Below are 27663 nucleotides of genomic sequence, written 5' to 3' on the forward strand. Positions count from 1 at the left end.
ACCCCCATAGTTCAGCCCGGACACTGAGATCCAGCGCCGAGGGCCTTCTGGCGGTTCCCTCATTGCGAGAAGTGAGGCTACAGGGAACCAGACAGAGGGCCTTCTCAGTAGTGGCGCCCGCCCTGTGGAACGCCCTCCCATCAGATGTCAAAGAGATAAATAATTACCTGTCATTCAGAAGACATCTTAAGGCAGCCCTGTTCAGGGAAGTTTTTAATATGTAACGCTGTACTGTTTTTAACACTGATTGGGAGCCACCCAGAGTGGTTGGGGAAACTCAGCCAAATGGGCGGGGTATAAATAATAAATTATTATTATTATTATTATTATTATTATTATTATTATTCCTACAAAGACCTTTTAGGTGCTATAATAATATTATCATGCCTCCTCTTCCTAACTCTTTTTTCACCAAATCTTCTAGGAAACCGAGAAAACTTCTCCCTTGCAAACCCCCGTTGCCCCACCACACATTAAACCAGAGTGATACTTTCTCTTCGCCTCCGCAATCCTTCACTCAGTCCCTAATAAACTAGGTGGCGTTCTAGCCCTTCTATTCTCAGTCCTTATCCTATTAATTATACCCATAACCCACCTATCAAAACAACATACTTTATCCTATCGCCCACTATCCCAAGCACTATTTTGACTTTCAATCAAGCCACTACCTTCTTGTCTCAATCCCCCTTCTGAAATATGGGAATAATAATATTGGCCTATTTCGCAGGGGGGTTGTAAGGATTCCTGCAATGATATATATGAAATGTCACAAGTAGGCCAGGTACCCTCAGTGGTCCTGTTTAACTGGAGATATTAAGCATGCAAACTAATAATTCTTTCTTGCTTGGACTTCTTTGAATGTTTGGTGTAAAATAAGAATAGAAGTGCTTGCAGCTAGTGAATGTGGTATGCCACAGATGTTTGGGACTTGCATGAGCCCTAAGCAGCTTGCCCAGGGGTCAGGGATGCTGGGAGTCTGAATTTTCCCTGACATTTTTGTAATTTCCACCCGGACACTGCTAGAGACACCAGTATTCTGGATATGTTCGGGAAATTCTGGAAGTAATGCAACCTTATGCTGTGTGAATCATTTTGTAATGAATTTTAGAAACAGACCTTTCTGTTGTTTTCTCAGTGAAGTCATTGCTCCAGCTCTCAAATCCTAGATTTCTGAATAAGTTACTATATTTTTCCGTCTGTAAAACGCCCCCATGTATAAGATGCCCCCTATTTTGAGAGACTCAGATTTAAGAAGATGGGGGGGGGAGATGGCCCAGAGTATAAGATGCCCCCTAATTTTTGACATTATTTTTTAGGGGGAAAACTTACGTCTTATACATGGGAAAATATGGTAATTGATTGCTCACTTACCCCCCTCCCACTACAAGCACTCACTAAAGTTATAGCTCAACTGTGACATATAAAGAGTTAAAATGGTGTCTTGAAATCCATGATTTTTTTAAAAAAGCAGAATGTGAGAACATGTGGCCCCATGTGAGAACTGAATACTCTTAAGTGGTTGTGACTACAATGTGGAGTAGGAGGAAAAAGCCATCACGAAACAGAATATAATTCAGAGAAGAATTTTATTTTTTGTGACTTCCACATTTTTCCCCCCAAGAAAATTGGGAGGGGGTGGGAATCGATTTCTGCATCCAAAACAGAGGACATGGAAATTGCCTGTATAGTTTGGAATTTCGTTTTCCAATTATACTTCGCTCTCAGTTAAACCAACAGTGAAACTCCCCTTGATCTCAATGGGAGCACCACCACAATTTAAGCCAGGGATGGGAAAACCTGTGGAGCCACCCCATAACAGCAGTGCACTATAAGTATACTTGCTTCAAAAGCGCCGGAATGGGGAACTCTCTAGAATTCATTGGCTATACTTGCTGGGGCTGATGGGAGCTGTAGTCCACAACACCTAGAGGACTGGAGAACCATTTTGGTTCAACAGGCCAGATCTTTATCTCCCACCATCCTACAGGCCAACTTTGACAGGTGGGTGTTCCCTGTCAAAGTTAGTCCGTGGAACTTTGGGGTAAGCTATAGCAACAGAGCAGGATTGAACTCCCTGCACATCAGCTGATGAGCGGGCAATTCAGTCCTGATTTATGCAGGGTTCAGGTGCCCAAGAGAGTTGCCCATAGGGAACCCTCTTGCAGGCTTGAACCAAGCAGGACTCAAGGCATCAGCTGGTTTACGGGGAGTTCAATCCTGCTTTCTGTAAGGACAGGCTGTGTGAGCAGCTGAGCCAGCCATGTTGCTACCTGAGCCAAACCTGACATCACATACGATGTCTGATGTAGGGCAGGTGGACATGGTTTTGGGGAAAAGGGTCTCATGAGCCAAATCTGGCTGGAGGTTCCTCATCCCTGATTTAGGCTGTTGATGTGGGAGGTGGGATAATGCACTTGCAGAATATGGCACCATCATTTCATTCATTACTGCTGGATTTAGCAGCCAGTTTGGTTCTTGGGAGATAATGATCTCATCTTCCCTGTCTCTTCTTTACTTTATCTACCTCTGTTCTGGGGGAAGGGGTGGGGGGAATGGAGATGTGTTCAGGCAGTGATGACCTTGGTTTTCTGAGCTTAGTTTCTGACACTTCGTCTGGATGTGCTTGTTGTCACACTGTACGATGATTTCACGGCACCTGAGCCACCTCCAGAGGAGAAGCTGAGGCCTCCGCCGCTGCCCATTCCACTTCCCAAGCCGATTCCTCCTCCGAAACCATAGCCACCTCCGCTGCCATAGGAGCCACCAGAACTGGAGTTGAGCACAGCTGTAGGACACCAGGGAAACCGCGTATTAAGCTTTGATACAGTAACAGTGTGGCCTCTTTTTGGGGAAATGAATTTCCAACAACAAGGGACTGTTTCCAATAACATGGAATGGGTTTATTAACTAGGGCTCAGCAGAAACTGCCCATTACCTTTTCTATGAGCTTTTGGGCACTCTTTGCAAAAAAATTTCAATTGCCCCATCTTCCTCCCACATCCAGCTAATATTCCTTTTTCTAAGAGATGACATCATATTGTCAAATCTGACTGGCTACATAGCGCTGCAGTTGTTATCCAGCTCACTGAGCGATCCCTGAGGGACTAGGGTTACCCATGTGACCAATCCAGGAAGCAGCCACCAAGCGAAAAACATTTCTGATTGTGGTTATATGCTATTCATTTCAATAGCAATCTAGGCCCCAACTGGCATTCCTAAAGGTAAAGGTACCCCCTGACCGTTAGGTCCAGTCGTGGATGACTCTGGGGTTGTGGCACTCATTTCACTTTAGTGGCCAAGGGAGCTGGTGTTTGTCCACGGACAGCTTCCAGGTCATGTGGCCAGCATGACTAAGCCGCTTCTGGCGAACCAGAGCAGTGCACAGAAACGCCGTTTACCTTCCCGCCGGAGCGGTACCTATTTATCTACTTGCACTTTGACGTGCTTTCGAACTGCTAGGTTGGCAGGAGCAGGGACCAAGCAATGGGAGCTCACCCCGTCGCGGGGATTTGAACCGCCGACCTTCTGATCGGCAAGCCCTAGGCTCTGTGGTTTAACCCACAGCGCCACCCTCATCCAACTGACACTCCTACCAGGTAGCAAAGATGGGAATCTCCCCCACAACTGCAGAACCTCTAATGATGGAGGAGGAATATATTTTAAATAGTTTTATACACAGAATTTGATGGTTTACACCAGATCAAGAATTGAGTCAATTCTTATGTTGAGCAACCACTTATATCCAAACAGCTTGTGCATTTTTGGTTTGGTTTGCCCAACTTAATTATAAACAAAATAATTTGCATTAAAATAATATGGGTATATGTATAAAAGAGTCAGACCTGATGCTGTGTTATATTTGTGTATACTCATATTAATACACACATATTGCATATGTATTAAGATTCTACCTCTTCTCTATCTGCTAAGCAGTGCTTACAGTAGGCTGTGCTTGCCAAATAGTCCGGATGTATTATGAACAATTGTGGCAGAAGGGGAAAGGAAGGGAGAGAGGAGGTGGGAAAACAAACTTACTCATGCTCATAGAACCAGCTCCATCACCAGCCAGCCTGTTGAGAAAAGAAATCAAGAGCTCCAGTTAGTTCTTAACTTTTAATGCCTGAAGGATTATAGATCTTGGCAACAGAAAGGGAACACAAAATAAATGGTTGTCTATATAAAATATTCAGAAGAGACAGCTGTGTGCCTGTAAATAGCGACTGATAATTAATGGACACGTTCCAGTCCTGGGGGGAACCATTTGGAACCGCCCTGCTGGACCAGGTTACAAGTCCACTTAGCCCTCCAATCTTCTCTTTCCAGTGCCAACCAACTTGGGCAAGTGGCCTGCAAGTGGAAAGGCAAAGCTGAAGTAATAATATTTGGAAACAGCTTAAACAAGCTTTTCCAACCACTGTCACTTAGTGGCATGTGAACTGTGGAAGCACAGTGGGTAAAGAACAGTCCTGTCCCAAATCAAGAGATCTCAGCCAGGCAACCTTATGATTTTTCGTGGATCAATTGATCAGTCACATTTGTGTGAATTTGCAAATGGGTAAAACCAGCAGTTTGAACGCAAGAAGCAAACTTTGCTTTTGGATGATGTGTGCATGCACTAGAGCAGACAGCAGCTATGCAAGGCATTAAAATAGGGTGATGCCCCTCCTAAGATCTTACAGGGCACGCCAGCTGCACTGCTTTAAAAGTACATGTTTTAAAAAGCAATTATCTATTTTAAAAAATTGCTGCTTGGGAACACCTCTTTAGCTTATTGCTTTTACAATAAACAATGGGTAACAGTAATACCCAGAAGAGACACATTAACATGAATGATCGTGACTAACTGAGATCCATTCATTTGAATGGGTCTGTTGGGTAGGACCTAGCTGGATGCAACCCAACTGAGGCTAACCAATCGATGGTTCAAACATTGCAGCCCTAGTGAAGAGGTTAGATGATTTGAGCATGGCATCTGGCACTCACCGGCTCTCCTCTCCTTCCAGCAGCTTCCTGTAGGTGGCAATCTCAATATCCAGGGCCAGCTTGACGTTCATCAGCTCCTGGTACTCCCTCAGCTGACGGGCCATCTCTTGCTTGGCTTTGTTGAGAGCAGCCTCCAGCTCTGCTAGCTTGGCCTTGGCATCTTTGATAGCCATCTCCCCACGTTCCTCTGCCTCAGCAATGGCAGCCTCGAGTTTAGCACGCTGGAGGAAAAAACCAAGGCATAAGATTGTTCAGAAGTCCTGCCTCTCCATCTCTCTGCCCCAAAGGAGAAAGAGCAGCCCAAATGGCAGAGGGTATGAATTGCATGCAGAAGGTTCCAGGTTGAACCCCCAGTGACATCTCCAGTCAAAATGGTCAGTAATCAGGTAACCAGAAGGACCCTCTGTCTGAGAGCCTGGAGAACCACTGCCAGTAGGGTGGGCTCACAAGCCTCTGCATAGAGCGAGGAGAAAAGAGGGCGTGGATTGGCATAACCTTTGCATGTGCTAATTGGTATGCATAGCTCACCATTGTAGGGATGACTGTGACTGGGTTACCAGTGTGTGCCCGCTCAGCCTGCTGTCCTGGCACTAACTGTGGGTGGGCAACTTCATGTCCCCTCCTTGTTCAGGGCTCTTTCTCTTTCAACTTGACTTGGGTTGTACAGTTCTCCAAACACAAGACTGCCTTCTTCAGCTTGGGACATACGGTCACTCTAACCACCAGACAGAATGGAAAGCACTGGCCTAGATGGGCCTGGCGTATGACAATACAAAGTGGCCTCCTATTGCTACATGCCACCGTTCCAGTCTCTGCAGCAGTGAGAGATTCCAGGCATGGGTCTGTTTCCTTGAGAATATGAGGCACAGCTGAGGCTGTGGTGTCTTTGTGATCATGGTTCCTTTGCACATACGCCCAAGCTGAGCCTGCCATGGAGGAGTGCACAGCATTCATACCCCAAGAGGTGCTGGCTTCTTCCATAGTAGACACAGCAGCATTTATTCAAAAAGACATTGGGTGGTTACTCTGCTCCTGCCCTCCATTTGTCATGTCACTCCTAACACTCACACCAATCCACAGGGCCAGATTTAGGTTTGATGAGGCCCTAAGCCAGGCATAGTCAAACCCGGCCCTCCAGAAGTTTTGGGACTACAACTCCCATCATCCCTAGCTAACAGGACCAGTGGTCAGGGATGATGGGAATTGTAGTCTCAAAAACATCTGGAGGGGCGAGTTTGCCTATGCCTGCCCTAAGCTACTGAAGGTAATGGGCCCCTTAATATGTCCAGCTGTCCTTTGTCAACAACAAATTGTCACTGTTTTTAGTGTTGCATATATGCTATATGGTAATTTATGGACCTAATAGGTATCTAAAGCCATTTGCACATAACAAAATATGTACATCATAGGAGCACACAACACAAAACACTGTTGCTGTATGTAGGTTTTATTTTATTTGTTTTTTTATCTTATATTTTGGAAATGTACATCCAGGTTTTTTTCCTTTAATTTTTTTTTGGGGGGGGGCCCAAGAGAGTGGGGACCTAAGCTATAGCTTGTTTAGCTTATATGTTGCTCTTGGCTTTATCTGTGATAAATAGGTCCCACCTATTGTTGCCTGCTAAAATTTCCCTTTGTTGTGCTAATGGCTCATTATCCCAGGCTAACACCTCACACAGTCCTGACTTAATTGACTTTTGATACTTGGATACTTGGTTCATAACAATATATATTGGAGCAGGGGAGTGCATGTCCATGCTGCAACAACTGCTTACAATCAGATTGCTGCTTGCAGGAGGCAAAGATGACTGAGACTAAGATGACTAGCCAACTGCATTGCTGCCAATGACTCATTTATTTCTTGCACTCCCATTGCTCTGTTATCAGTACTAGACTCTGCTGTAATGCAATGTAAAGCGTGCAATGCAGATATAAAGGAGAGGAAGGGCGTACTGCTGAGCATCTGGGCTTCCATTCATTATTCAGAGGCAGTGTTTGCTTCGGTGTGGATGTTTGCTGGAGCCACCCTGCCCTTAAGCCAAACAAACACTATGGGGAGTGATTCACAATGGCTTATCTCCCCAGCTTTTGAGCAAGCAAGCTTTCTGGTTAATTCATCATGAAATATCCAGTCCTTGCGGGTACTCATCAGCACAATTGCCGTACTTTTTAAAAAATACAAAAAACCAACATGTCATTCACTCAGCGAACTGCCAATGATTGACAGAAGGCAGAAGGAAAGAGTAGTAAACTTCCTGGCCAGAACTGTCATGGAACCAACATTCATAGGAGACCTGCAGGATCAGACCAAAAGGCTACCTTATCATAGTGGCCAATGCAATGCCTGTTAATGAAAAACCCACAACTTTAAACTGAAATTACAGTTCTTGAGCACGGGCAGGCAGACAAAGGCCCGGGGGCTGGATCTGGCCCAATCGCCTTCTAAATCCGGTCCGTGGACGGTCCAGGAATCAGCATGTTTTTACATGAGTAGAATGTGTGCTTTTATTTAAAATGCATCTCTGGGTTATTTGTGGGGCATAGGAATTCATTCTTCCTTCTTTTTTCAAAATATAGTCCTGCCCCCCACAAGGTCTGAGGGACGGTGGACTGGTCCCCTGCTGAAAAAGCTTGCTGACCCCTGTTCTTGAGGGGGGCACCAGTTTCTTCCAGGGGTGGAGGAAAGGGAACACTCTCTCTCTCTCTCTCTCTCTCTCTCTCTCTCTCACACACACACACACACACACACACACCCCAAGTTGGCAATTATAGAAGCACAAAGTCACAAGAGGTGTGGGGAGTGGGACCTGTTTGGCCTATGCAGGGACATCCCCATAACTCATTTAAGTCAGTGTGTGTGTGTGTGTGTGTGTGTGTGTGTGTGTGTGTGTTGTATCACGGAAAACCCCACAAAGAGTTCTTTCCAGCTACTCACGTGATTTTTCACATTCTCAATCTCAGCCTGCATTCTCAGGATTGTGCGGTTAATCTCAGCAATCTCGTTCTTCGTGCTCCGCAGGTCATCGCCATGCTTCCCAGCACTGGCTTGCAGGGCTTCATACTGAGATTAACAGAGAGGAGAGATGCTGTTGAAGGTGCAGGTGGGATTTGTTGCATCAAAACAGTCTCCCTTCCTCACCACAGGATCTTCTTTCTGGTGACAGGGCCAGTGCCAAAGATACATAGTACCTATAGGGCGGCATTTAACTAAATAATGTGCTAGTGCAAGAGGATTTCTCCTGGCACCATTGCCAAGTCTAGGGGGTGGGCACAGGGGGAGGAGAGGAAGAGAGCATTCTGTTGCACAAGGGGAAATTTGCAGTGATGGAAATTTTTTGCTTATTACTGCAGTGAATGCAACCCATTGTATGCACTCAGGAAGAGTTAATGTGTTTGTGGAAAGAGGAAAATGAGTACAGGGAGAGATTACAAAAATGACGTTACCCTTTCATTGTTAGAAAGATCAGTTCATCTGTCTCTTTGATTATTTGTGTGAAGTATCCTGAGTGCATTAGCCAACAGGCATCAAACAATAACACAATGCAGAGGAGGATGAGGAACAATTGGTTAAGGTGGAAATTATGACATCACAATGGGCAGATCAGAGCACTTGGAACTACAGTGGTACCTCGCAAGACGAATGCCTCGCAAGACGGAAAACTCGCAAGAAGAAAGAGTTTTCCGTTTTTTGAGGTGCTTCGCCAGACGAATTTCCCTATGGAGTTGCTTCGCAAGAAGAAAGCCCATAGGGAAATCTCCAGGGACCTCTTTTAAAATGCTGGCAGTCGGGAGCAAAGACTTTCACCCACCGCCGGCCTTCAGAAGAGGTCCTGGACCTCTTCTGAAGGCCGGCGGGGGGCAAAAGTCTTTGCTCCCCCCCGCCTGCCTTCCCGGGACAGCGGAGACTTCTCCGCTGTCCCGGGCGATATTAAAATGCTGGCGGGCGGCAGCGAAGCCTTCGCTGCCGACCCCCAGCATTTTAAAAGCCCCCGGGACAGCGGAGACTTTAAAATCGCCCCGGGACAGCGGAGGCTTCGCTGCCACCCGCCAGCATTTTAAAATCACCCCGGGACAGCGGAGAAGTCTCCGCTGTCCCGGGGGCTTTTAAAATGCTGGCGGTCGGCAGCAAAGCCCTTCTGTCCCCGGAGCTTGCGGGGCGGGAGGTGGGGAGAAGGGCTTTTCTTCCCACCGCCAGCCTTCAGAACAGCCTTCTGAATGCTGGCGGTGGGAAGAAAAGCCCTTGTCGTCCCCCCAGCCTTCAGAAGAGGTCGGGGGACAGACTGTCCCCGGACCTGGTCTGAAGGCGGTTTCCATAGGAACGCAGTGATTGATTTTCAATGCATTCCTATGGGAAACCGTGCTTCGCATGACAAAAAAACTCGCAAGAAGAAAAAACTCGCGGAACGAATTAATTTCGTCTTGCGAGGTACCACTGTATGCACTTCCATTATAGAAGTCCTGGAGGCCTTAAAAGGTGATCATCATGGTGGGGGGGGCGGTCTCCTTTGTGGATAAGGCAGCTCCTCAACAAGATCAAATCAGGGAATGCAGCAAATATGAAATGTCATTGACTTCTCATTAGTCAAGACCGTAATTGGTAACCAACTCATTATGGGAGGATATTATTCATATCCCCAAACAGTTGTTTCCTTATGAGTTCATCTTTGCCACCACGGCTCACCTTGCTTTGATACCAACTTTCTGCCTCAATCCTGCTCTTATTGGCAATCTCCTCATATTGAGCTTTGACTTCAGCAATGATGCTATCCAAGTCCAGGTTTCGGTTGTTGTCCATCTGAAGCACCACAGAAGTATCAGAGATCTGGTTCTGCAGCTCACGCAGTTCCTGGAAAATGAAAGAGATGTGCATTCATGGTCTGTTATCCTTCTTAACATCCTGCCTTTCCTTCAGATCAGGAACCATTAGTAACAAAATTAAAGTCTGGCGGGTAGAGGGAGAGACACCCCCCCCCCTGGCAATTTCAGCAGGCATGCAGTGGGAGGGGAGAAGCCCTGTTCTGCAAGCAGAAGACCTTACACAAAGCTTCTGCTGACAGGACGTGTTAAGGGAATCCCATCCTCTATCATTTTCACCTCCCTTGGCTTATTTTCAATTTGCATTTAAAGTCTTAGGGGTATTTCTACTTAGTGGCAATATTGAAAGGGAGGAAGGGCACTCCGCTACTACATTTTCCTTGCCCCTGCAAATCACTGAATAGTTCCCCACTTTTGCCAGAATTAATGGTCATGTGAAAGTGTGTGCCAATTTAACCCAGGTTCCACTGACACAGAATGATATCAGGAGCAGATTTGGAACCCACCATTTTTCAGGGTAATCCTTATTCCACCTGGGGGAGAATCTGGAACCAACTCTTAAAGCACAGGTGGGTCCTCCAAATGTTGCTGGACTACAACTCCCATCATCCCTGACCATTAGCCATGCTGACTGAGGTTGATGGGAGTTGAAGTCCAACAACACCATGAACACCCTCTCGTTCAAATTATAACTCAAAATGTGCCAATTTCAGCACACCAACTTTAACTTCCCTTTTGGGGTGCCTGTGGTGATAACTGACTGATTCATCTATTCAGTTCACCACAAGGTTAACATAGCTGCTTGCATGCAAAATTTTAAAGTTGCTGCAAAATGGTGGACATAATATCCAGATAAACCATTATTGCATCTTTATTGGTTATGTACCATGCACAGAGAATAATGGGGACAAATGTCCCACTGAAGCCCAGATACCAGTTTCAATTATCAACTGGTACAGGCTCAGAGGTATTATCTCCCCCCCATTCCTGAAACATGGCCTATACTGAGTTCATCCTGCCACAAGAATATCAATATTAAGTCATTAAACCAACAAGATCTGCAAACTCCTTTTGACTTTCATCTGCTGCAGATGAGAAACATGTGAGGAAACCAACCGGATATGCTAAGCAAGGGCTAATTGTCTTCTTCGCCATAATACATTACTTAACAATACTTTTTTGTTGTGAGCACAACAAAAAGTAAATACAGATGACTAGAATGATATGCCTTCAATGTCTGTTGCTTTCATCACAGAGAAAAAATAACCATCATTTGCATTCAGTGGCTTATATAGCAACATCTATTGCAGTTGGATTTTCCAATCTAAATTTCTTTAGACTTGATCATTCTCATTTTGAACAAAGTGCTGCTGTTCATAAAAGCCTTTTAACCCTAACCCTTCATGTGTCTTTGCATGCAGCCCCATGCAAATGGCACATTGGTCCTCCTATCCAAATGGGGGGATCAACCATGATCCTGTGAAACATGGCGCCTAACCACAAGTCTAAAACAGTTTTTTGCTGTTTGAAGAACAAGCAAAACTTCTGTTGAAAATTTCTACTCACCCACCTGGGGCATTTAGGTTTTAGCTTGTCTGCTTGTTACATTTTCATTTGGCCTTTAAGAGCATTGATCGTCTTCATCATTAAAGTCTTCAAACATTCTTTCATGCCTTATTGATGGGTATATTTAGTGCCTTGAAAGGACACATGCAAACATAACCATGTTCTTTTCTTTTTCCTAACCAATGTTAGAATATTTAAGTCAGGGCTGAGCAAAAATATTCCCTCCCATTTTAAGAGCTCAATTTGGGAAGGTGGCACCTGCTTCATCTGCAGAAGGTTCTAGCGTCCATGGTATCTCCAGGTAGGGCTAGGAAAGGCTACCTTGTGAAACTCTGGAGAACTGCAGAGACCTTCACCATCCTAGCACCCGCCAGCTATTTTGATCTACAACTCCTGTCACCCCTGACCATTGGCCATGCTAGCTGGGAGGCTGATGTGAGTTGGAATCCAACAACATCTGGAGGGCACCAGATTGGAAAAGGATATCCTAAATGGTGGAAAGAGCATACTTACATTTTCATAGAGTGCCCTCAGGAAGTTTATCTCATCAGTCATTCCATCCACCCTGGCCTCCAACTCCACCTTGTTCATGTAGGATGCGTCAACATCCTAAAAACACAATCAGAAAACCAAGTTTGATAACATAAAGGCACATATTTACATGTATGGTGGGAGTGTCACTGATTGGCAGTTTTGAGAGAGATTGTGTTCCTAGCAGTTAATCTAATAACAAGGCAAGAATTGATACCAACCCCTTTGTTAGCATTACTGGGGATATGGGGTGGGGCCAAATGCAGATGGTTTGAATAAAGAACAGATTCTCTAATTACTGTTTGCTGTCAGGATGGTTATTGCAAGAAAATATTTAGAGGGATCAAATAAGGATTTATGGTACAGTCAAATCTGGTCCATAGCTATTGCTGGAAAATAGGAATTAGTAACTTTTCAGTTTGAGACTGTCATAATACATCAATGAAAATATCCTGATATTTATAAATAAAATAATTGTGGTTTTTCACAGGGACTGTGAACAAAATTACCCACATTTGTATTGTGTGTGTTTTTAATTTTAATTCTGCTTGTCTTTCATTATTCTTGTGTATTATTGAAGTATATGGTCTTCCTTAAATACATAAAGAAAACCAAGTACAGTGAATGAGATTTCACTGGAGTGAGGACTACGATGAAGAGAAAACTATTGTCACCTTGTGCAACTGATGGAGAATTCCACCTCCATGTACCAAGAGTTAATCATCCTCGGACTGAAAACCATTGTGCCCTGCTCTTAATATGAACTGTCCTAGTCTATCATCATCATCATCATCATTTTATTTGTATGCCGCCTTTCCGTAGTTGAAACTATGCGTATGGCGGCTTACAACATGACAAGGTCTACATAATTACAAACATAACAGAAGTCATAAACAATAAAACACATCAAAAAAATACACAACCTAATGGAAACAATTTCCACACAAAACATAAGATCTAAAACTAAAGATACAACAATAATATCAATAACAGCAATAGCTCTCTCAACCCCCCATGTAAACAATACTCCAGCCCAGGAATTTGTTCAACAGCCTCAGCTTTTGTAGCTGGAGTCAGTCCGCACTCCACTCTCCCAGGCCAGATGGGAAAGGGCCAATAAGGTAGGGTGCAGGTCTTCCAGGGCTCACAGCCAAGATAGTCTCATTTAAAACAACACAGATAAAAATTAAAAACAGTTTAAAAGAGGAGCTCTCGGTGCTAAGCCGCAGCTGCAGTCCTTGTGAAGCCTGTCAAGCCCCGCCCCAAGCCAGGTGGAAAGAGGCAAGGGTGGGGCCCTTCAGGCCCTCAGCAGGCAGTCCAGGGGTTGCCAACCTTTTTTGGGTCTGTAGGTGCATTTCCAACCTGGAGAAATTCTCCTAGGCACCACACCACACATCAACCAAGCACACAACAGTTACCATATTTTTCGCCCTATAGGACACACTTTCCCCCCTCCAAAAATGAAGGGGAAATATGTGTGCATCCTATGGGGTGAATGCAGGCTTTCGCTGAAGCCTGGAGAGTGAGAGTGGTCTGTGCACACCGACCCCTCTCGCTCTCCAGGCTTCAGGAAGCTATCCACAAGCCTTGGGAGCCTTGGACAGCAGCCTGCAGCCCGAAACCTGGGGAGCACAGTGGAGCGCACCCTGGGCTTCAGGCAGCTCTCTGCAAGCCTTGGGAGCCCGGCGCGACTACCCGCTGGGCTCCCAAGGCTTGTGGACAGCAGCCTGCAGCCCGAAACCCGGGGAGCACAGCGGAGCACGTCCCGGGCTTCCGGCAGCTCTCCGCAAGCCTTGGGAGCCCGGTGCGACTTCCTGCTGGGCTCCCAAGGCTTGTGGACAGCAGCCTGCATCCCGAAGCCTAGGGCGCACTGAGCAGCATGCTCCGGGCTTCGGGCAGATATCCGCAAGCCTGGGGAGACCAGCGGGAGTTCCCACTGGGCTCCCCAGGCTTGTGGATAGCAGCCTGTTCTGGGGGCTGGGGTCGGGGGAAGCTCGGGCTTCCCCCGCCCCAGCCCCGTGCTTGGGGGGGGGGAATAATTTTTTTCTTTATTCCCCCCCCAAAAAACTAGGTGCACCCTATGGGCCGGTGTGCCCTATGGGGCGTAAAATACGGTAATTTCAAGACTAACTTCAGTGGGAGGAGGAGACACTGTGTGCTCCAGGGAAGGCTCTGGGGGCACATTTGTGCCCACAGTCACCACGTTCGCTGCCTTTGCCCTAGTTTGTTTCCAACATTGCCAACGGCCTGTTTGACTTTGGGTAAGTCACCTTCCCTCTTTGTGTGTCTTTCATTATTCTCCTTGTCTATCTTGTCTGTTTGATTTGTAAACAAAGGGAAGAGAAAGGCTGTGTCTACACAATGGAAAATGTGCTTTGGGTGTCCAGCCCAAATAATAAGGAAGCGTGTGCAATATTCAGTGTGATTCAGTGCATCAGAGGGGCCCAACAATTCTTTCTTTGCTGAAAATGATCTTCAAAGGTGTTAGAGCATCCTTCCCCCAGTAGAAGTCGAAGTCTGCAGCACACTGATCACTCTTGAGAAATTATTCTTTGGCCTTCCCATCTTCCCCACCTTCCATGAATGTAAGCCTGATCTTCGTTAAGGTTGTTTTTCCAGAATCTTTGCTGCATTCAGTTCTAGCTCCTACAAAGAGCAAGTGGAGTGGTGATACAAAAACTGTACCACTTAATATTGCAGGTGGGGATAACATCACTGAATGCTCCTCATGGGGCAAGAGGAAGGCCCTATGTATGGGAAACTAGCATATCAGGGAGAAGGCAAGTCTAATTTTCTATGTGCATTGTGGGTTTTTCCAATATGGACCAACATTTAGCTATGTGACCCCTCATCTCCACTTTGTAGTGCACCGTCTCAAAACAGTTTTGCCACCTCCTTCACTTTAGCAGATCTCAATTCATAGAGAGCTGCAGAAATACTACTGGAAAAGCTTGCAGCCTTAGCATCTTGAGTGTGGCCATCAAGGCACACAACCATAGGTTTTGAGTCAGAACACATATGATTACCAATGACACTGTGAGTAAAAAAACAGTTATGGTTTCTCACCTTCTTGAGCACAACAAAGTCGTTTTCTGCTGTTGTGCGCTTGTTGATTTCATCTTCGTATCTGTTAGGAAAAGGGAATTAAAATACATCATTTAAATGTACATGTAGGTTAGTAGAATCATAGAACTGTAGAGACAGAAGGGACCCTGGGGAACATCTAGTCCAACCCCCTGCAATGCATGAATATTTAACTCTTGCATACATGGATCGAACCTGCAGCCTTGGTGTTATCAGCACCACAGTCTAACCAACTGAACTAACAAGGCAAAAATCATGGCCCACAAACTCCAGATTGCAGTTCTCGAGCAAATCAAGACCATTAACCGTATTTCATCCCCCTTCCCTTTCAGTGACAACCAACTTTCTCTCTTTCCCTCTCCTCCCTTTGCAGAAAAACAACTGTTCTTTGTAAAATATTCCTTCATACCAGATTCTCCAGTCCTGAAAGCTACTAATTAAGTTAGGCTGCAGAGTTTAAAGGGTGCAATCCTGTGGCTCCTGAGAGAGCATTCTTTCCCACCTTTTCAAACTTGGAGATGGAGCACTGAATGTTTGATCCAGCCTCCCTGCCACCAGGGAAACTGGCAACAACCTGGCCCAAATAAAGGTAAGATTTCTCACATTGGTATGGCCAAAATGGATGTGTGCTAGGTGTGGTTCATGGATGTGTTGGGGGGGGGGGAGATTTGGGAACAGCTTGGTTGTTCCCACTAAGTTGGTCCAAATCTCTCTTGGGAATTTCCCTCCTGGTGTCCCCAATGAAACAAAAAAAGAAAGAAAAGAAAACCCCTGAGAAATGGATAGAGAATTGCAGGAGCACCTCCAGCCTGCTTGTGAGAGTCCAGCAAGGCTGAGGGTGAAACTACCTTTGAATTTCTCCACCCACCAGTCTTAGCACTTTGTCCTTAAATCAAATAAATTCTAGGAAACCAATTACCTGCAATATGCAACATCAATATAGCATTCTGGTTTAGCCTTTGTTACTTGGCTGTCAAAATCATTCTGTGGAGCCCCTATTTTCTGTGGTTCTACAATTTGAGCAAACTTGCCAAATATGAACACAACAAACACCTGTACTTTTCATTTTCAGGAGCAAAACTGATCTGTTCATAATTGCAAAGTTGTGTCCTAAATCTAGGAAGCCAGTTATTTTGGATTTGGAAATTTGGAGATTGAGGGAGAGAAAGATGTTGCTCTAAGAAACACTTTTGCATAGCTAGACCAATTTCACAGCGTGGGGGGAAATGCAAAAGATGGAAAAGCAAGATGAATGGAAAAAGTGTGATGATGAACAATAATAAAAAAAAACCTTTGTGAAAATTAGATACCCTAAGTTTCCTGACATGGGCAAAAAAAACATGAAAATAGTGCTGTGGTTTGCAGCGGCCACAATTTCTTCTGCTCTTAACCAAGAAGAAACACTATTCAGACTCCACACTGACAAACACAAGATTGAGTAGGTACAAAATAGATGATAACTAATCAGGCAACCATCCTTCTGAGAAGCATCTAAGGATTAGAGTTGACCTTCAAGAGTCAAGAATGTGGCACTGTTTCAAAGAAAGAGGAAGAAACAGTCGTCCCCTCCCTTCTCTCCACTCTTGAAGACGGATAACTGGTTTGGCAATGGCCCTTGAGCATAAATACCAGAGGACTGGAATGGATTTCAGTTTCCATAATTGGTCAATACTGTTGGAAAACCCCAAAGGCAAAAGATAGAACAATAATATTCTCTGCCCCTTCAGTGCAGCCAGAGCTGCATTTGTGGGACTGTTCCTATTTGCATTTCAGATGACTGCTAGTGTCTTTTCATGAGGTTATTGGCAAGAGAGAGAGAGAGAGAGTTCAAAGGGCTGTGTGCAAAGATAGTGTAGTTAAGGGCAGGCCTTCCTCTGTGTCATTTACAGCGTTCGTGTAAACGGACTTTATTCCACAGCCATCATGACTTCAAAGTACTTCATATCCCCCTCTTTATTGTCTTGTTGGTGCTTGTTGAACAGTTTCCTCTTTCAACAAGCCTTCTCAGTGGAGATTGCTATCCTATCTGGCCTCTTGCAAATAACCGATTTTATATATGCAATATTTTAACTTTTTATAGGTATGCAATTGCCTTATATATGTTTTTAGTGTCTTGTAAGTCACTTTGAGATGCACCACAGGAAGCAATTCATAAATTGCTACTACTACTACTTTTGTTTTTGGCAAATTATTTCCACAATATATATATAATATCAAATCTAGCCTAGAACCCTTGGCTATTGAGCCAGCATAGATCACATAGATTCTCACCCCCCTTTTGATTTTAAAATACCTTGCCCTTCCCTGAAGGAGCTTGTGTGGCACATATTAGTCTCAAGAACAACTCTTCAACATTGCTTAGAATGGAAAAGGAGCTTCAGACTGAAGACCCTTCTCGTCCAGCACCCTGGTCTCACAGTGGCCAACTAGATGTCTATGAGAAGTCCACAAGAGGCACATGGTCACAACACCTCTCTCCCCACTGGTGCTCCTCAGCAACTGGTATTCAGAGGCAAAGGGTCTCTGTGGTGGAGGAAGAACCCAGGCAGCATGGCTAGTAGTCTTCTCCTCCATGAATTGGTCTGACCCCACTTTAAAGCTATCCAAGATTGTGGCTATTACGGGAAGAACAACCTTGGGCCACAGGCTGACAGATGCTGCATGCACACAAGTGATCTGGTGAACAGGATTTCTTTGAAATACGAAGCAGCACTTTCACAACTAAATGTTCTTCCATGTGGCCACTGATCAGCTGAGCGCAGGTCCTGCTCAGCTATCAAAATTTGGCAACCTTTCTATGCATTCTGTGAATAAGACATGAATGGAGTTCAGAGATCAAGGGTGGGATTGGGGGGGCAGAAGGTCGATTAGGGGCTTACTGGTAGATCTCTGAGTGATTTCCAGCAGATCACTAAGAGTTTCTACTACCAACTGCTAAAACAGTAGCAACTCCCTCTCTCTCATACCTACGTCCTTCTGAATTAGGCTGCTGAAATGAAAAAAGCTTAAGGGGAAAACCAGGAGTGGATTTGTGAGTCAGCAGACTGTACACCCAGTTCTGGCCCTGAAAATATATTCCTGGATGGATCATGTGCTTAGGGGCACCCTGTTCTTTAATTCTATGTTTGCTCCTTATCCCTCTAGCAAATAACAGAGTGGATCTCGCTATCTTGCTCTCTGGCCACCCCTGAAAGTAAAGAAAGGCTACCCTGAGCAACTTCAGTATAAGGCGTGATAAAATTGTACTAAAATAAATGGATTGAATCTTGGCTTCACTCTCAGTGGAAGCAGCAGCCCCTGAGTTCTCCTCAGGGCACATCCCACGGGTGAATAGGATAAGGTGAATTTTGTCTATTCCTCCTTCCCCACACCATGCGGACTAAGGTGCTGAATGCTGCAGGGAAGAGGAAGAGCAAAAGGCACCTCCCTTTGAAAAACCTAGGTCTCCCACATCTACAGATGGACAAATCTGTCAATTTTGGTTTCTCCACATTTCCAAAGAAAGTCTTCACAAAAATTCACCAGCATTTTCATGAGAATCTCTCGGAAGAGGCACATTTCTGCAGAGCAGTTTCCCAAATGCCAGACATTTCTGTATGTTATTTTCACAAATGCATTCATTTTTATGCACACTTGTATGTGCATTTTTGAACATGTAACTTGGCAGGGGAACAGCACTGCCCAATTCGGAGAAGTGTGAAATTTGTCTTTCGGTTTGCATTGTATTTCGTAAACAACACATATGGGAAGTTCACCTTAAACTGATTCAAATTACTCCCCTGTCTTTTTAGATATTACCCATGTCTATGTTTCCCCAAGAATATTGTTGGCAGCCTGAGCGCAGCTAAAGTTGTCTTCACACTTGGTCCTTGACTCATCCCTGTTTGAAATCACAAGGCAAGAAATATGAGACTGTTTCAGATTCACTTATCTCAGAAAAAAAACAAACTACTCCACAAATCTATATCACTTTTATATGATGTTCATTGTCATGGCTCTCTCTTTCTTCCCCCAAAACATTGTGGGAGCTGTAGTTTTGCTGAGAATTCTCTACATTGCATATCTTCAAGTACACCTTTCTCACAGAACTATGTATCCCAAGGCTGACTGTTGAAAAAGAATGACTTTTATACCAGTTTAAATATGCATTATAGATATGCCCTTGGTTCAGGAAAACGCCCTTTGATTGTAAAGCGTTGGCAGCTGTTTCAAAGGGGTAATTCAGATGATTAATAATATAGCAACCCTAACCAAGCCCTACCCAGGGTCGCTCTCTCTCTCTGCACCCCCCCCCCCCCAGTTATCCTAGCTATGCATAATACGGCTGCACCTGGGGAAGGATTACTAGTTATTGACTTTTCTCCTCTATGGGTCACACCCTGGGGGTTTATCAGTGCTGTTTGCTTTCCGTTCCGGTCTGAGCCAGTTTGCCAACTCATATATATTTTAAAGCACTATAGGTGGGGTGGGGGTTAGGGTGAGGAGTTGGTTCCCATTGAGACTTCCTCTAGGAGCATGAAGGACCTCTTGTACAAGATCAAACTGCCAACCTTTGCTCCGCTCGTCTCCATGGAACTCTTTTTAATAACACCAGGTGTGTTCCTTTGTGAACTGCAAAGTTTGTCGACAGATACAACGCTGAAACTCCGCCCGCCCCCTGGCCTTGTAGCAATTCTTTGCCAAGGGAGAGGGAAAGCCGGGGGGGGGGGCTACCTTTCACTCACTCGAATTTTCCTCTTTGAATTAATTGCACAAAGCAGCTAATCTCAATTGTTAGAGGACACGAAATGCACACACATTGCTTTTTAAGTGCGTGGCCGTGCAAGAACACAGCATATGGGTACACAGTGAAAGCGTAACAGCTGAAACTTGATTTACTAAAGCTTTAAAACACTGGATATGTGATAGAGCAGGAGCTTGGTTTAAGTTCTGTAGATTCAGGGTGCGGCATAGTAGTTAAGAGGGCTGGGGAGAGCTGAGCGAAAATCCTCACTCAACCTTGAAGCTGGCTGGGCCAGCTGGGGCCAGTTACTCTCTCTTGGCTTAGCCCACTTTGAGGGGACAAATAATGGGGGTGGCTACAAATGGAATAAACCATCCAAGCTGGAAGGGCAGGGGTAAAAAGCTATCTAACCCAACTCTGTGTTGTGACTGTGCGGGGAAAACTTTTGATCCACAACCTCACAGATGACACCTGACCCTCCTAATCCAAACCAGAGAGAGGGAGAGAGGGAGAGGGAGGGAGGGAGGGAGGGAGAGAGAGAGAGAGAGAGAGAGAGAGAGAGAGAGAGAGAGAGAGAGAGCCTGTGACAACAGCCCCAGAAGAGTCGTGCAACTAATCCAAAGGCACATAATGCAAAAGGAAGTAAAACACCCTCACAACCACAACCACACACATAACAATCTGTAGACCACAACGGAATCCAGAAGCCAAATCTTGTTAAAACTGCTGCTAAGGTAGACGTGAGCAAGCTTTTAACCTTAAGGTCACTGCACCTCTCTAATAAGTTATGTATACCAGGAAATTATTAGAAGATGGAGGTGTTTAAGCCCATAAACCTGCTGGAAATTCCTTCTCCTGCCATATGCCAAAAAAGCTAGCAGGATCAGAGAAGAAGGCTTTAACCTAGTCCAGCAGGACTGCTTTTCATGCGCAGAGAGCTACAGGTGTGGGTGAGGGTAGCATATGGGTGATTTCCGCTCCGCAGCCTGAAATGTTGAAGTCCATAGTGGGCTGTGCCACGCCCAGGTACTATTTCGGCATGAGGAAATCAGCCCTAAGGCTTGATATTTAAAAGGCAAATCAGGAGAGCTTAATGATGTCTCATGTGACATGCATGCAGGCCCATAGGGATTAAACCATATATTCTTTCTAAATTTTTGACACATACCCACACCATTTCTGCTGCTGTTGAATGTTCTTGCACTTTAACAAAAGAGTAAGTCTGAATCTGAAGTCTCTCCTCTAATATGTTATTGCTTCTTATGTGGCTCTAGAGTCCTCTCATGTCTCCTTATAAGAAATACCTCTCAATTTGATATCACAAATCTGTTTTTATCAGCACAGTCCTGCTGTCCATCCCAGATCGACTCCAGAAGATTTCCACGACTAGCTTCTAGCAAGGTAAAAGCCTGCTTTTTAACCAACCAATACCTGCTATACCACCGACAGAGAGCTGGTGACCTTCCAGATGTGGTTGGACTCCCAACTCAGCAACATCAGCCCCAGGAAGTATAGCCATTGGCCAATGATAAGGTTTGATGGGAATTGTAGTCCAGCAATACTTGAATGATTGCAGATTTCCTAGCCTTGTGTTTTCCTTGGGCTTTTTGTGGTAATTGCCAATGTATTACATTACTGCATTCTAATACTTTTCTTTTTAAAAAAATAAAAATAAATTGCTTTTGTAAACTAAACTGCTTTGATACATTTTGATGGTAGAGTGGTATATAAGTATTTTTATAGTAAAATAAATAAATAAAATTCAACTAGGTTGGGGACAAGTTTGTTCAATCATTCTTCCTTGAACTAATGTAGATAAAAACTGTGGATGCAGCCACCATGGATTTCCATGAACACAGAAACACTGGGGTGCAAACCTTTTGAAACTCCAGATGTTGATGAACCATAACTCTGGCCAACAAGGTCTATGGTCAGGGATGATGTAGTTCAGAAACCCTGAAGTCCTGCAAGTACCCAACACTGGCTGAAGCAAAGTCATTCTGCTGCTATCCTGTTCCATACCTTTAAGTATATGACATTTATTTAACACCCTTATCTTAAGCAAAATATGTGTCCACATGAATGCACTCTGAGGTCCTGCTCCAAGGGTGGGGAGCAGGAGCAGGTACAATAAGGGACCGTGCAGTGTGTGGCTTCCAATGAGAAGAGTCTAACAAGGTTACAATCAAACCATTGCATCAATATTCAGTTTGGGACACTCAGTGCCAGGCAGGCAGGCTTCTGGCATCCATGCAAGAAGGAAACGGATCACAACGAGACACTAAAAGGCTACCAGATCTTGGATGCTTTCAGTCAAGGGTGGGGAACCTGTGGCCCTCCAGATGTTGCAGGACTCCAGCTCCCATCAGCCCCAGCCAGCATGGCCAATAGACAGGGATTATGGGAGCTGTAGTCCAGGAACATCTGATAGGCCAAAGGTTCCCCACCCCTGCACTTACCCGGGCCCTTGAAAACACTCCAAGATTATGAATGCCTGATGTTGCCTGTGATAGGTTTATTGAATACCCAGTGCAGTTTCTTAAAAAGTTTATGCATCTTTTGCATGCTTCGGAAGATGCAGCAAACCCTCATACTGCAGTTGCAATTCTCCACTCATTTACCTGGGAGGAAGTCCCATTGAACTCAATAGTTTGTAGTTTTGAGCAGACACTTGCATGCTCACACTGTGAACAGCATGAGAGTCATCTCAGGGTATCTCTGCATACACCTGCTTAGAAATAACCCCTAGCAAGCTCAGGGGGGCTTGCAGCAGTCAGGGGGGAAAGAGGACATGGCTTCTACACCTTTGCAGGTTGATCAGGTCACATCCACACCACAGAAATAATGCACATTTAATGCATGTGGCTTCCTCCAAGGAATCCTGGGAACTGTGGTTTGTTAAGAGTAATGGGAACTGTAGCTCTGTGGGATAAATTACAGTTCCCAGGATTCTCTGGGGAAAACCATGTGCTTTAAATGTATGTTGTGTATGTGCCCTTAGAATAGGGGTATTCAACAGGTGTAGCTTGCCTTGCCAGCTAAATCTGCCGAAATTCTTTCTTTGGTATTAACTATTAAAAGTGCAGGAATCCTGACCTCTCTTTTTGCACCTGACAAGCCTAGTGGGACTTACTTTGGAGTATACGTGCAGAGGCTCACAGTGCACAATTACGGTTGCTTGGGAGTTGTTCCCACTGAAACCAATGGGATTTGCTCTCAAAAGAAATGTGCATAGGATCGAAGCTTTAAGCTCTCCCATTTAGAGCAAGGTGATGCTTTGTGAATGGGCCACCTGAACCTGCTCATCTCTGCAAAAACCGTTATGAATACATTACTTGTTCTTGAAATCCTCGACAAGATCCTGCATGTTCTTCAGCTCTCCCTCCAGGCGTCCCTTGTCGTTCAGCAGGGCATCCAGCTGCCTCCGCAGGTTGCTGATGTAGGCTTCAAAGAAGGCAGGGATGTTGCTCCGTGTGGTCTTCTGCTCCTGCAGGAGGTTCCACTTGGTCTCCAGCATCTTGTTTTGCTGCTCAAGGAATCGGACCTGAAAAAAGCCCCCGAGGCAAATTCCATAAAGCCTGTCATTCTGCCAGCAGGACTCGAAATACCACAAAACAGTAGAAGATTATGGCCCTTCATGGCTCTCAGCTCTTAGATGTGGGGGTAGATGGGGCCAGGGGAAGGAGTCCTCCAAGGAATGTAGATAGATGAGGGCGTGGGAGGAAGGAGATTCACTGATTATTTGTGGGAGAGGAACAGCTAAAACTGCAACACTCTGGGTAAAACTATGCTGAAAATGGAGATTTTTCATATCAAGTATTTGCATTTATCAGGTGAGTGAGATCCAGAGCACAGTGTAAATAGTAGAATCTTGGATTCAGGTACATGTTTTGCAGAACTTTTGGACTTCCGATATTTATTTAGATTTCTTTTGATCTACATCAAGATTGATTAACTATACCTTTTACTGCATTTCCCCCTCAAAACAACCCAGTTAAGGCTGTGACTGATCACTGATTCTACCCCCGCCCCAGGACCATCATGCCTAAGCTCACAGTCTGCTGACTGCATCACACTTGCGATGGGGGAGGGATATGAATACACAAAGTTACTGGGGCTCATTGTGTGTGCGTGTGGACATAATACTTCACAGGTAGTCAGTGTGGGCTGACTATTAAACTCAACACATTTCCTTTTGGGTAAGTAATGCAAACTCTATTGCAATGTGCCATGAAGGTTACAGGTAATGAATGCTTGTGATATACCACAGGGTAACAAATAAGATACTCCCAGGTATCTAAGAGAACTTAAAAAGAAAAAAAAATGGTCCAGGAGCTAGAAGCAGATGTAATAAAACATTTATTAAAAATAAATAAATGGATGATAGGCTATATCTCCATGGGGTTGCAATCTGCCCTCTTTTACCTTATAAAGTGTGGTGCACTTTAACAGAGGTTTATTGATCAATCATTAAAAGAGGTGAAGCTTCAGATTCGTTGACATTTTTTTTAAAAAAATAATTATTTAACCTATCAAATCCTTTAACCACCTTAATTTCAGACGTCAGGTTCAGATAACTGAAGCTGCAGCAAGCAAAAGATCATTGTATGCATGTTTTACTTTGGATCCCCTTCTCACTCCACTTTCCCCAGTGTGGGGTGTGCTGGTCACCGTCTTCACATGAGAGAGTAAAAGCCATCATGTTGAAGCTGTGACTCCAACACACCCTGCTATTAACCAGGCAGTGAATAAGGAATATCACCAAGAAAGCAATGGCAGGTCATGTTGGTCATCGAGTTACAAATCAAAAGCAGAGAACAAAGGCCAGATGCTGCTTCAAATAAAATATCTAGCAGAGCCACAGTTGAGCTTACAACAAAAGACCACACTTCTAAGCAAAGCACAGCCATGACCCCATGAGGCCTATAGAGAAGCTCCTATGGATTGCTGGGACACTAGAGAAGGATCAGAATAAGCTACGTATAGCTCACCTTATCGATGAAGGATGCAAACTTGTTGTTGAGGGTCTTGATCTGTTCCTTCTCCTCCTTGCGCACCTTCTGGATGGTGGGGTCGATTTCCAGGTTGAGGGGCGACAAGAGGTTCTGGTTGATGGTGACTTCTTGAATGCCTGCGGGCGAAAACCCTCCACCATACATCCCTCCATGTCTGCTGGAACCGAGGGCACCGTAGGATGACTGGACGCTGTAGGAGCTGGCGGGGGCAATCCTCCTGACGCCAGAACCCAAGTTGTAGAGGCTGGAGCTGCCAAAGCCCCCCGGCTTGCTAAAACTGCCGCCGCCTCCGATTCCACGAGATGAAGAGACAGAGCTGACTCTGACCTGGGTGAACCCACCGGACCCGGCCGCTGAGCGGGAGCTGTAACCAAATTTCGACATGGCCTATTCAAGCAGGGCTTTCCTTATTTTGGAGAGAGGGGTGGGTGGGAAGAAACAGCAAGTGAGGCTCGGAGGAGTTAAAGAGAGAAGCGTCCCTCTGAACCTGCAGGCTGGCACTTCCTCTCCTTTTATCCGTTAGAAAGAGCTTGGGGGCAGAGCAGGGATCGTTTTACTGCCTGGACTGGGTGTGTCTGGCGGCCGTCCCACTCCTTGCCTTCAACCTGCTGAGCGTACACAGGAGAAACACAGCCACAGAAACCCTATCGGCTCCACTCCCTGCACCTTGCACTCGCCCCACCTTTGCTCAGAGGCGGCTTTCGCCCTTTGTTGCTGCACAGAGAGAGCAGGTTGCACTCTGAATACTTTCATAGCCTTAGGGCATTCTCCCTTCCCTCCTCGATTTGTCCATGTTCGTGTGGGAGTCAGGGAAGGGTGCCGCAGTTATCGCACATTTTTTCCAACCTCTTGCTGCGAGCAAAAAGATTAAAAAGCAGACAAAGCCAGGGTGGGTGAGGGAGACTAGAAAAACAGATGAACAAAATGTGATGGGAGAGGTGTACCTCAAATGTTGCCTCACATTTGACATTTCACTTCTGTGCTATTTTTCTAAGGCTTTATTATTATTATTTTTAAAAAGAGGATTCACTTATCTTGTAGAGTTCATATCAGGGTTACCATTCCAAGCAGAATTACCAGGAAGTAAGAGGCAATGTCCACACCGAAGCAGAAGGAAGCTGGCTGAAGGGTGTGGGAGGGCGTGGGGAATTCTGGAATGTCCCTCTTTGGCCGGCAAGCAGGGGGAGGGTATCTTCCCGAATGCCTCCTCCCACTGGAAACAAGCAAGGTAGAAAATCAGCAAATCGGGGAGACATTTTCTCTGTCTGCTGCCTCCCTGCTGCAGTATTTTTCTAAGCACAAGGAGTCCATTATTTGCTTGTTTTCATGTTGGGGAACGTCCAGGGAATGCAAATTCTTATCTCTCCACTCTGACATGATAAAGCCTTTCACCTTTGGATTTTTATCACCTTGTTCTGTTGCCTGGGCTCAGACATGCTGCACAACCCCACTCAGGGGTACGCACTACTGTGTTCAATATGGCTCAGCAAGTCAGCTTAGAATTTCAGACTTAGTGCCATTGAAAGCATTGGGTTCTGCTTCTAAGCAGGGCTGATCCAAGACATTTTGCTGCCTGAAAAAGAGCAAGCAACTGACCCAAGACAAGGTGCTAACAGTACCTTGTCTAGCTGGGAATATTAGAAAGCAGCCAAGTAAAAATTAAGTGATAATTTGCATACATGGGGCGACAATAGGTGCATTCTGAGTACATGTGGCATCACAGCCAGGGTGGGTTTTCTTTAGCTCATCAACTCTTTTATCTACCACCTTCACAGTTAACCATTTGGATGCTGTTAATAAGGAAGTCAGATTATCATCCACCAGGGCCAGGGCCTTCTCAGTGATGGCTCCGACCTGGTGGAATGCTCTGTCCCACAAGACCAGGGCCCTGCAGGATTTAACTTCCTTCCGCTGGGCCTGTAAGAAAGAGCTATTCCGCCTGGCTTTCAGTTTGAACTTAGCCTGATCTTTTATTCCCCTTCCTTCCCTCCCCTTCCCTTTTTATGAAGATTACCCGCTCTGGGATCCCACAGCTAATTCTCCCCTGGTCTCCTCGCTGGCCCAAATAGGACTAATTTAGCCAGCTAGCCCTGGTGATCATCTAATGGTTATGGGATGGATTTCCCCCCTAAATTGAGTTTTGAATTCTGAATTTATTGTTATTCACGTTTTATACTGTATTTAATGCTTTTTTGTGTTGGATCAATTAAAGTGTTTTAAATTTGTTGTTAGCCACCCTGAGCCTGGTTTTCTGAACCAGGAAGGGTAGGGTATAAATAAAATATTATTACTACTACTACTACTACTACTACTACTATTACTGCTATATCCCATGGGCAGGTGTCAATATGTCTTTATTTCATTTTACTGGCTGGAGGCTAGGCTGAGAGATTTTCACTTTTCTATAGCCACCAAGTCAGTCTGGAACTTATATCCCCAAATGTAAACACCCGGTCTACTGTAGTACACTGACTGTGAGAGCCAACATGAACAATGAAGCTCTTTGTATCTGATCTACACTGAGACAGGAGGAACAGACAAACTGCTCTAGTGCAGCTGAACTGGGGGCCTTGCATCCTTTTATGTCTGGGCTTTCAGCCTGCAGGAGACTTTCTGAGGCTTACACCCCAGAAATGTGTCCCAGATATCCCATTTGCAACATGTAAATAAGTGTCCCAACCTCCAAGCTGTACAGTGGTACCTCAGGTTAAGTACTTAATTCATTCCGGAGGTCCATACTTAACCTGAAACTGTCCTTAACCTGAAGCACCACTTTAGCTAATGGGGCCTCCTGCTGCCGCCGCGCCGCCGGAGCACAATTTCTGTTCTCATCCAGAAGCAAAGTTCTTAACCTGAAACACGATTTCTGGGATAGCGGAGTCTGTAACCTGAAGTGTATGTAACCTGAAGTGTATGTAACCTGAGGTACCACTGTATTTGAAGCAC

General features: G+C 45.2%; 1 protein-coding gene across 1 annotated transcript; it reads right to left on the bottom strand.

The window, feature by feature from the left end:
* Positions 1-1567: 1567 nt before the first annotated feature.
* LOC128405525 (keratin, type II cytoskeletal cochleal-like) lies at positions 1568-25806 on the bottom strand. Its single transcript, XM_053372266.1, has 9 exons — positions 24694-25806; positions 23038-23246; positions 14962-15022; positions 11878-11973; positions 9665-9829; positions 7919-8044; positions 4984-5204; positions 4036-4070; positions 1568-2785 (listed from the first exon to the last, which is right to left on the bottom strand). The coding sequence occupies exons 1-9, from the start codon at positions 25099-25101 to the stop codon at positions 2595-2597; spliced, it is 1512 nt and encodes a 503-aa protein (XP_053228241.1). The 5' UTR covers positions 25102-25806; the 3' UTR covers positions 1568-2594.
* Between the last annotated feature and the right edge of the window lie 1857 nt (positions 25807-27663).

Source organism: Podarcis raffonei, chromosome 2, assembly GCF_027172205.1.
Source record: "Podarcis raffonei isolate rPodRaf1 chromosome 2, rPodRaf1.pri, whole genome shotgun sequence".
Lineage (NCBI taxonomy): Eukaryota > Metazoa > Chordata > Lepidosauria > Squamata > Lacertidae > Podarcis > Podarcis raffonei.